Raw genomic sequence first — 11,256 nt, forward strand, 5'->3', positions numbered from 1 at the left:
TCAGCGACTGCCGCTACGTCCGGGTGCCTGAGCTGTCGGCGACCGCGGGCCTGGCCGTGGCTCGACGGACGCGCGGCCCTGTGCGATCGACGACGGGTCTCTGTGCCCCCTCCCAGACGCGGCGCCACCGGGAGACGAGCCACCGGCTCCGGCTTCATTTCAACGTCTGACGTTGGGAAAACACTGCCGCGCCCCTGGCCCAAGGAGGTAACACACCAAGTAGAAAGAGCGATCAAAAATTAATTCGGTGCACTGCTCAGGAGCAAAACCCTGTCAAAACCTTATCGAGACGTTGGCACAAGCAGCAAACGGATTCACAGGCAAAGGAAAACAATACAAGTCTCGTTAGATCGTTTTTCTGGACATTGTTTAAAGTCTGAAAGGGACCAAATGTTGCCAGTAAAAATTATCCTATGTGGAATGCAACTAATCCTTTTAGGTTCCTGTCAACTGTTTCCACAAAAGGAATCCGATTTTTCAAATCAAAGATCCAAAAGTCTTTGGGGAGAGATTTATTACATGCCAGAGCTTTAGTTACAGAATAGAGTTACAATAACAACTGGCACCCACCAACTCCCTAAAATAAGGGATCCCTTCCCAGATAATCCTAAAGAAGTGTGGGGGATGGCTTGCTGGAGCCCTGCTATGTATTGGGGGAGGGGAAGGAGATGGAGGGGAAGAGGAGGAAAGCTAAGAAATCTTAAATTCCTGACATAGGAAAACAGAACACAGAGTGCCTCAGCATTTTATTTTTATCCTCTCTACCCCTGGTTACTTTTGAAGAAGAAAACAAAACCCAAACTTGGTGACTTGCCCTCCCAGTTCCTTGGTGATGACAACTTAAAGGTGAGGTTAATGCTTGAACTGACTACGGAAAAACTCTGGGGTGCCTAGGCACCCCCAGTGGTGCGGAATCTGGACTCTCTGGGTTTGCATACTGATGTGTCTACAATTTCTGCAAGTGGAAAAATATTTATTTTAAAGTTTGTAAAAGAATACAAGAAAAATAGACTGTGTTTTATTTTTTTTTAATTTTCTTTGATTTGTAATAAAATGGTTAAGCATGTGAAAAAAAAGGGTCCGAGGGTTTTTCACTGTGATTCTACTTAACTCTTCACAAACCCATGTGAACATAAACTCATTCCATGTAGGTCACAGTCTCAGTTCACAGGACTATGAGCATTTTGTGATGCGCGCCTCCTCCTTTTAACTTCTTCTTCTCTTCACAGAGAAGAAATAGTGGCTGAGGATACCACTACTAGGTGATCTATTAGTAAAAAGCCTTAAAAACTTGGGAGGAAACTCAAATTTATATTTATCTGCACGGAGGAGTTTGGCACTCCAAACCACATGGACACTTAATGTGCTTTAGGTGTTTTGTGAGTAAACTGCCAAACTAGAAAGACACTGTCAATAACCAGACAACCTCTGTTTCGTTTACAGACTACCAAGTTTGAAAGAGTTATGTTAAATGAAAAAACTGAAAGAAAATTATCTTCCTACTCTTCCCTCCACCTTGCTGTTTTCCTGCTGTACTGGCTTGCTCCTGTTGCTCCACGAGTGTATGCTTACGTTACTGGACGCAACGTGGTGGCAGGAATTCTTTCATTTAACGTGGGAATAAAGGGATTTGCAATGAAGCAGGTGCTCAATAAATACTGCAGACTAATCCCACTTTACCAAGGCTTAGAGGTTAAAGAGATGATCAGTAGATACGCAACTAGAGAAAAGAAATAGAGCAAGAGACTAGAAGAGTGGATTTAAAGCACTACTGGTTTGTTTATTTTAGAAGGGAGGAGACAGTCATCTCTACAAATACACAACTGGCCGAAGAGAAAACACAAGGCCATCTCTTCTCCTTATTTCCAGAAAGGCTTAGGTAACAATTGATTTCATACATAGAGAGGGGATTTTGAAGAAAGAGGAGTTTTTACAGATAGCGAAAGATTTCTCTTAACTAATTTAAGAATTTGGGTCTCCTCCAAAGTTTAGAAGTCTTACTTTTTATTTCTGGGAAGAATAAGGAGGTCGGAAAGAAGCCTTAGAGGAATCATCATTCTATACAATTGTACAGGTTTTATGTTCTCCAAAATATGTTCCCATAAATGGTCTTATTGTAGTCTCACAACCTATCCCGAAGCTCCCCAAAACTACAAATGAGTGTAAAAATTGATCTAACATTTAGTTTCAAACTAGTCTTATTTATTCTGTTGTGGGATTTGGAGAATTTTGTGGTTTGTGTTCCCCCGCCCCCCCCCCCCCACTTCATAGTCAATCATTAAAAAAAAATCTCATCATGGTCATTTTCATATATATGAAGCTTTGCATTAAAATAGTACGAAGTAGAAATAGAGAACCAAGTTGTTTTTCATTCATAATACTTCATTGTTGACATTTCAGAAAATGTGTTGTGTCCTTTTATTGCTGAAAATCTCTGCCTTTTACTTATATTAATGGGAATTCCGAAACAAGTGTATACAGAGGCTTCTGCTTTCGGCCATAACTAATATGTGCCACTGCTTTGTCTTTACTAGTCTGTTATTAACCAGTCAGTAGTTGCAAATAAGAGAGAACCCTCAATTTGTGCCTGGCTCCCTCTGGGACAGAGAGGGCGAGGCAAGGCCCCAGGGCCTCTGATCCACCACCTTGGGCCTGCCCAGAACCTCCCCTGGTGCTCAACAGACTCACTGGGCCTATGGACACATTCCATATATAGCTTGCATTCTTAACACATTAGACAGATTCTCCTTTAACTGTAAGATCCTAAATGCAGGGAAACACCCCATTGAAAAATCAAGTCAGTTTCAAAAAATAACAGAAAAATAATCTCCCAAACTGTCTCCTGATTTCAAATTCAGGGTCAGAACTTTCCAGGTTCTCTAAATACTGTTTCTGATATTAACTGCCTGCTTTTATTCCTGAAATGGGATTTTGTTATCTTTTACAGTGTAAAATCTAAAAGAAGAACTGTTTCTGGTTTTACAAAAATACTCCTCTAGAAAATCAATGTTACCTTCCATTAAGCACTGTCCCTTGAAAAGACCACTATAGACACTGTCCTTTACAGTCTGCAGCTCACTGTTAGGTGCAATCCTTGCTCTGACTCCAGCTTGGATGTTCTCGTAAGGGACAAAGCATTGGCCCCAACAACTGCCCGAGGAGGCTAGGGTTTAATAATGCTTCTGGTGGCAACTGGCAAGGATGCTTTGGCATCAAGAAAAAGATGTGATGCCAGCAGGTGGTCTGGAATTCCCTCCCCGCCTAAGCATTTTAGGGAAACCTCTGGCCGCCACGCAGTTCTGAGCTCCAGGTGGGATTGTCCCTCAGGAGGCTCCAATGCAGTGGATTAATTGGGCAAGGGCTAAAAGGACTGGCTTAGCCCACATCATACACAGCTGTTCAAAGACAGAAAAATCTTCAAGAGTGTGTCTGGAGAGAGGGGAGAGGGTACATTCTGAGAAAAGTGATTTTCTTTCTCATTAAATGTTTAATCAGTTGATCTGACTCTTACATATTCTTTTTTTTTCCACTTAGAGACAATATGACCTTAAGTGTGGTTCTAAAGACCTGCTTAGCAAAATTTCTGTCAGTGTGGCAGAATTTCAAGCATTAGAAATTAGGAAGAAAAGCAGAGGAAATGGGCAAATAGTACAAAGGTGAAAAGGTGAGGTAGGGGTGTGTGTGTGTGTGTGTGTGTGTGTGATATTTTAAGGGAGATTGCTAATGGCACTAGGTAGAGGAAGCTGACATTTCTGAAATAACTTGACTAGAGATTGCAAATGTATCTACATGAAGGGGCTGGGGTATCTCCTGAGTAGAGGAAGGAGGGAGAAGGATCTAGCAAGGAAGCAAAAAGTGAATAAAAAACAAATGGCTCTTCTACACAGTGACCTCTAAGGCAATTGCCCTGCCACAGTGGGTGTTTAATAAATCACAATGACGGCCACAGAGTGGCAGTGCGATGTGAAGGGCATAAAATGGGGTTTAAATACTGAAGTCCCAGTAGCTGTGACCTTGGGCAAGTCATTTCATATCTTTTCAACCTTAATATCCATATTTGTAAAATGAGATCAGTAATAATTCTTGTTGTCACTATTTCAGTGTGGTTGAGAGAAATATTAATGAAAATCCTTTTTAAACGCTAATGTGTGCTGAGGGTAATGACTGGAATAGATGGGCGGTTCCTAAGGAACTGGTAATATCTGCTTCTTGATCTGATGCTGGTTGCAAGGGTATGTTTGCCTTGTGAAAAGTCATTGAGATTTGTGCATTTTTCTGTATGTGTATTGTACTTCCTAAAACGTTTACTTTTTAAAAGTGAGAATAGCTCAAAATGGCTTTTAAAGTCAGGATGATGATGATAAAGAGCAGGAAATTATAAGTGTGGGCCAGAAACTCAGAGGCTTTATCTCATTTCTCTTCTGAGCCATCTTATCACACCTGGAGGCTCAGAACTCAAAAAGGGGATTGATGATAATAATCCATTATTTTCTATGTGTGTTTACTTGTTACTGAACAGTGTTTTCCTGGTAAAGAAGCAAGAGGAATGAACCAGGAAGCTTCCTGCGTGCCAGAGCGGTCAACAATAAAAAGAAAAGAGCCCAAGCTGTTCACGTCAAGGGAAAGATGTGATTAGAGAGATGTGACATGCAAAGAAATTATCTGAAAAGTGAATTCAGTTGGGAAAGTACAAGTCCCAAAGAGCCATGAGCAGCTGGTCATGATCAGATTCTCCATCTTCCTGTCAAATGTAATCGTATCCAAATTGGCAGGGTATTTATTGCTAAAGTCGAAGGGCCAGATTTTACACTAAACATATTTACACATTTACATTCGTGGCCCTATAAACAGTCCACATTTCACTGGCCGTGACATCAAACACATTTACCAACAAAAAGCATATGCCTAATTACAAAATCATAGGGGAGAAGAGAGGCAAGTGGCAGCTGATGGGCAATGAGCGGTCATGCCTGTGTGTGTGTGTGTGTGTGTGTGTGCGCGCGCGTGCGCGCGCGTGTGTGTGCATGTGTGTGTGTGTGTGTGAGTGAGTGCGTGTGGCCCAGCTGCAACACCAGGAAACAGGGAGAGACAGGAATGGATGCTGACAATGCCGGGCCCACTTTACTTATCCTCTGCTTCCCAGGCCATTCCTTGTCTGGTTCAGTTCTAAAGGGGGCAGGGGATCCCTGGCATGACAATGTGTCCTGCGGTCATCCCCTTGAAGGATTCCAGAGAGACCAGAGTGACTGCTGGGCAGATTTCTGATTTGGATTGAGTTTGATGTAGATATGAACTTAAAGTTGTCCCCACATGACTTTTCTCAGTCAGTAATAAAAATAAGTGTGAGCAAAATGTGTAGCCAGCAGAAAAATTTTAAACGAAAACTAGAGTCGTTAACTCCTGGCTCTGGGTACTAAGATCTGATCCTTACTCATCTATAGCAGTTATAATAACACAGTTAGCTGCTCCAAGCTTGGTCTTCGGTCAAGCAAGGAAATCAGAGCCACCAGGGCCAGAGAGAGAAAAACAAAACAGGCACAGCCGCTGGCCTCAGACAGCCTTTAATAAATGACACAGGCTGGTAGTCCATCAAAATAATCACCTTCCATCAGAAAAAACACCTCCCCCAGCTCTCTCAGAGGACAGGGTACAGGAAGGAATGGTGGGCTTTCAAAAAAAAATAATAATAAAACCTGAAAGGCTGAAGCTTTTCCCAAATGGATGCTTATTACATTCACTGTAAGAATTTTGATAGTAAATATACCCCAAATACAGTTCCACCAGCAGAAAGTTTGGGCAGGAAAGGCCCACTGAGTAGGGGACCAGGAAGGAGAGCTGAGCAAACATCCAGATGCCTCAGTGAGAGAAAATGGGAGAGGTTCTCATCATTTTTTCCTTCCCCTCCCCAGTTTCTTTTTCTTAAGAGGAAAGGAAGTGGCTCTTAAATAAATGCACAGGATGCGGACGGAGAGGAAACATGTTGTTGAGCAGAAGCTCTAGCTTCTTATTTTAAAGAAATAAAATAATTACCCAATAGAGAAAAAAAGAAATCAACCAAGAAACGATCTAAGGTCATGACATCATGTGTGGTACAAGGAGCAATTCAATCCATAAGGGCTTCATTACCCGGGCAATAGATAACATTTGGCTAAATCTAGCTGCAGAGTAAATCTCCGCAGCACAACAGAGCCCTGAATGGAGAGGCTCCTTTTTGTGTGGTCCTTCTCCGGGAGCTGCCTGAACCATTAGCCCCAATATATCCCTCTTCCTATTAACTGCAATTCCCTCCCGACTGAGCTTCGGTCATTTGTCTCCAGGCTCTACGGGGGCGTTTGATGAGCAGAGAAACAAGGCGAAGGGGAGAAAAGCGTCGGGTTAATGAGTTGTAGCAAATCCACACTTTGTAGTTGGGAGGAGGAGAGCTGGTGGCCAATGTTTGTCCAACCGGTTTATTTTTCGAGACCCAGCCTATTGAGGAAGGCTTGTTCAAGCAAGCTTCGTCCTTACAAACACACAAACATCCTTCTGTTTGCCTTCAAAGAAAAGAGGACCAGAGCTGGATTTGCATGCGAATGAGGAGCCCCGGGAGGAGACGTCCTTGCCCATCAAAGGCCTTGGTAGCCCGGCAGCCCCGCGGCCTTTGTTCCAGCACCTGCTCGTCCACACAGCCAACCGGGCGAGCCCCGCGTTCCCGGCCGCCCGGTAGTCCGCCACCGCTCACTCCCTGCCCGGCTCGCCGCCTTCGCTCCCCACTATCTCCTCCGTCTCCGGGCCAGCAACACCTACCGTGGAAGCCCAAACCCGGAAGGTGATGAGGCAAAACTCGACAGTGAGCAGGCCGGTTGAGCTTACTTTTTCTTAGGGCTCAGGGACGCACCACAGTCTTTCGGTCTCTCTAGCTGGCTTGGGTGATGCGGGACCCCACCTCCAGACGCCAAAGGAGGCCAGCGCTAGATTGCACACCATCCAGCATTCTCTTAAAAGCGCGGACAACCTGGGGGCGGGGGAGGGGGTAGAGTCCGTCCTGGCACTTTTTAGAGATGCGGGAATTTGAACAGAGAGAAGGAGTAGCTGGGATTCCCCGCTGTTCGGGACATCCAAGTATCACGCAAATAATAATAATACCCATGGCTCCGTTCTTTCACTCTCTCCCCATAATGACTTTCAGCTCTAAGTTTCAGATCTGTGACTTACAGAAGGCTGCGAGGCATGCGAGCGGTGCCTGGGCCGTTTGGGTTCCGCCTGCTAACTCGTCTCCACCCCGGGCAGCTGTGGCATCTGGACGTTCTCGGTTCCAAAGTCATCTCTCTTAGCCGTGCTAGGGCAAACGTAACTTTTGTATGTAAGATTTTGATCTAACAATATTTCAGTTTGTATCTATATACTTAGTAGTAAACTATGAGGGTATGTTTAAACTCTTATTTAATCTATTCCAAATATTTGATAGGAAAAAACCCAGAACTTAATTTTTGAGGCTGTGAGAGTCCATTTTTTCCCCTCCCTAAAAGGGGACAAGAGTGAATGTCACTGCAAAAACATTGGCCTGTAAGTCAGTCTTCGTTAACTTGATTGGTTAGTTGTGCAGATCTTCAGGTATATACCTGTCCAGATTTTTTGAAAAATAATTTAATAAGCATATTTAACCTCCTCTGCAACTCACTAATATTACTTAAATTACATATTACATATGCTTTACTTTTATTTGGAGCCCACAATAACATCTATAGTCATCAAAACTAGAGACTCACGTTTTTTCAAAGAACTAGAAATTGCCTGCAACAAGTAGTTATTGAAAACACTTAAAGTTTGAAAAAAGATAGCCTAAATCATGAAAATTGTATAAATACTTCAATAAACACCTGATACATTTTCATTTTTATTCTTAGTGTGTACTACCCTAAAATTGAAGATTTCTCTTACATACCTTAAGTTACACATTTAAATTAGAATTTCAATGTTAAGTTTGCCTTTTAGAATAAAAATTTCTTTATTCCATTCCTGGAATCCCTTCTGTCAGGAGAGTGGTGGCTTTAAACCCTAGAGCTTTCAAATACAATTTATTTTATATGTGTAAATATTCAGGACTTCAAAGCTACTTAAGTGTTGATCATCTCTAAAAATTTTTAACTAAAAGTTACCTATTTGCTTGTGTTGCTTTCATTACAACATAATGTGTTGCAGAGCTTTTGCAGATATATGCAATATTGTGCTCAAAAGCGAGTGGAAATCAAAGGAAGTGGGAAACTGACAAATAAATTTAAAGTTCCATAAAATTATCTGAGGGTAACTGTGGCATTAATTTTAAATAGCCTCAATGCTCTTCAAAATGGAATGGAATGAGATTTGAAAATGTATACCAAAGTAACTTCTTCAACTTGTAATCATTTAGAAGTAGTTGCTGGTTTCTTGCAATAGCTTTGACCTAGGAAGTATAACTGAAAAATCATGGCATGATGCTTTTGTTAAATTCTCTTTGAAAATAAAATGTCCTATTCTGTACTGGGTTCCTACCTAACTCCCATAGAAATTTCCTTAACAAAAGAGAAAATAAACTAAGCAGGGGACGACTGAAGCCAACTTTTTGGTGGATTTTCTTTGAAAATTAAGCATTTTATTTCTGAAAAAGTGTAAAAATCTTACATTAGAATAGTACAATAATAATTGCCAGTAAAATTTACAATACTCCTTGTAAAGAATACGCAGTAAGTACAAAATAAAAAATCCGCATGTCTATTATGATACAAAACACAGGTTAAAATAAGAAATGATAATTTTGACTTTTTTCCTTGTGTAAACATGTTAATCATTTTTTTCCTTTTCATGAAAAAGTACACCAGACAAGTGTCCTCAAATAAAAACTATTGCTTCGCTGGCACTCTTCAGGACCTTTACTGTTTGTGTATCATTCTTTTGAACATTACTGATATTTTTAACGCCTGGACCTGAGAATCTCTAGACCTCAAAAAGGCTTAGATTTTTTAGAAAAACGTTTCCCACAAGTCAAGGAAGCCCCTTGTGCCTAGGCCAAGGGAGTGCCCCCACCAGTACCCTCTTCCTCCGCACCCCGGGTCGGGGCCTGCAGCATAGGGCGACTTTGCATAAATAGAGGGACCCGCAGAGCCAAAAAGCGCGTCCCCGCTGCTGCCAAACTCAGTCTTGTCTGAGAGTCCCAAGCGGCGAAAATGGGGGCGCGAGGTCGGGAGGGGCCGCGCCGGGAGAAGTGTACCAAACGCCAAACCAGCAAGATGAAAGAAAAAAAGAAAAAAAAAAAAAAAGAGCCGGGATTCCTACCTTCTCTTTCCCAAGCGCGCTAACATAGCGTTATTAACAATTCGAAATCCTAGCAGTAAAGTTCTCGACACTGGACAGGGCAGTCCCTTGGTGCAGAGTCCCCAGCGCGGCGGACGAGGAGACCGAGGAGGCGGCGGCGGCCGCGGCGGCCACGAGGGAGCGGGTGAGCGCGGCGGCCGGGCCTACGGCCGCCTGAGCCGCGCAGCCGCCGCCGCCGCCGCCGCCGCCGCCGGATCCCGGCGCGGGCGCGGACGGGGTCCCCGCAGAGGGTGAAGGCGAGGCCTGCACGGCCACGGCTGCTTGCGCGGCGGCGGCGGCGGCGGCGGCCGGGCCCAGGCTGCCTCCGATGATGCTCTCGATGGAGAAGGGCGAGCGCGCCAGCGCCGAGGCGCCCGGGCCGCCGGCCTTGGCAGCCGAGGCCTGCAGGGGGGCGGGCAGGGCGGCGCCGAGCGGGTGCGGCCGGTAGCCGAAGGCGGTCCGGGCCAGCTCCGCGGCCGCGCCGTGCGGCGGCGGGGGCGGCGGGGGCGGCGGGGGCGAGTGCGGGTGGAAGGCGGCGGCGGCGGCGGCGGCCGCGGCGGCGGCGAAGAGGGCCGAGGGCGGCGCGTAGGGCGGCAGCTGCAGGCCGTAGCCGCAGCCGTAGGGGCCGTAGCCGTAGGCGTGCGGGGGCGGCGGGGGCGCGGGCGGGAAGAGCGCCGCGGCCGCCGCGGGGTCGCCCGCGCCCGCCGCGCCCCCTGCGCTGCGCAGCAGCAGCGACTCGGCGGCCGCGGCGTTGGGCGGGAGCAGCGGCTGCCGCTTGAAGCGCTTCCTCCGGCGCAGGAAGCTGCCGTTGTCGAACATGTCGGCGGACTCGGGGTCCAGCGTCCAGTAGTTGCCTTTGCCGGGGTTGCCGGGCTCGCGGGGGATCTTGACGAAGCAGTCGTTGAGCGAGAGGTTGTGGCGGATGCTGTTCTGCCAGGCGGGGAACTTCTCCCGGTAGTAGGGGAAGCGGCCGCTGATGAACTCGCAGATCTCGCTCAGCGTCAGCCGCTTCTTGGGGCTCTGCAGGATGGCCATGGTGATGAGCGCGATGTACGAGTAGGGCGGCTTCACCAGGGGGTTCTTGGCGCCGCCGCCCGCGGTCCCGCCGCCGCCGCCGCCCGCGCCCGAGCCCGCGCCGCCGCCCCCGCCGGCCCCGGCCCCCGCCACTGGGGCTGGGCCCGGGGGCGCCGGGGAGGCCACTGAGCGCGGGGCCAGCAGGATGTCATCGTCGTCGTCGTCCTCCTCCTCCAGGTCCTCCAGCTCGTCCTCTCCGGCGTAGGAGCGCCGCCGCCGCCGCCGCTGCGCGGGGACCGCCAGGCGGGACACGCCGCCGCTGCCCTCGTCGTCGTCCTCTTCCTCGTCGTCTTCGTCCTCGCCCTCCCCTACCACGTCGATGTCTGTCTCCTCCGCGAGGCCGGAGGCATCGGACATCTCCGTGCTCAGGGTCATAGCTGTAGCGCGGCGGCGGCGAGGCGGCGCATAGGGGCGCCGGGCTCCGGGCTCCCGCCGCGCCCCAGCCCGGGTCCCGGGCGGCGGGCCCGGCACGGGGGCGCCACGCTGGGGGCGCCGCCGCCGCTGGAGCTGCGCGGGAGCTGCCGGGCTGCGGCAGAGGCTTTTTGCGCCGCGACTTTGTAACTCCTGCGCCGCCGCGAGAGCCGCAAGGTCTCTGCACTCGCTGGACTCCGCGCGCTCCGGTCCCAGGCGGGGGGACTTGACCTTCCCCTTGCGGAGCGGGGCCTCGCACGATCAGTGAGGAGGGGGTGGCGAGGCCCCGGGCGAGCAAGTCAGAGTGTCGGGCGCCCGGGACGGTGCGGGACGGGTGAGAGTCTAGGGACCGAGCTCGGCGAGGCGAGGGCTGAGTCCAGGAGAGGGCGGACCTTTCCTCGGCTTATAGCAGGAGGCCTGTCACATGGTGTGCACGTCAGAGCGCTACCGAGGGAAGGGAAA

The 11,256-nt window shown here is 48.1% G+C and overlaps 1 protein-coding gene across 5 annotated transcripts in view; it reads right to left on the reverse strand.

Annotated features, from left to right (window-relative positions):
• The window catches only part of FOXD1 (forkhead box D1), a 111,785-nt gene extending 100,529 nt beyond the window's left edge, over nucleotides 1-11,256 (reverse strand). For 4 of the 5 annotated variants that reach the window (XM_047873994.1, XM_047873995.1, XM_047873997.1 and 1 more), the window contains exons 1-2: nucleotides 9,292-11,256; nucleotides 7,195-7,318 (exon numbers count right to left, since the gene is read on the reverse strand). In XM_047873994.1, coding sequence (XP_047729950.1) covers nucleotides 9,325-10,758 — 1,434 coding nt within the window. In that variant the 5' untranslated portion in view covers nucleotides 10,759-11,256 and the 3' untranslated portion in view covers nucleotides 7,195-7,318; nucleotides 9,292-9,324. Of the gene's footprint in view, nucleotides 1-6,553; nucleotides 6,995-7,194; nucleotides 7,319-9,291 lie in introns of those variants that run through there. The other variant, XM_047874000.1, reaches the window with a different exon arrangement.

Source organism: Prionailurus viverrinus, chromosome A1, assembly GCF_022837055.1.
Source record: "Prionailurus viverrinus isolate Anna chromosome A1, UM_Priviv_1.0, whole genome shotgun sequence".
NCBI lineage: Eukaryota > Metazoa > Chordata > Mammalia > Carnivora > Felidae > Prionailurus > Prionailurus viverrinus.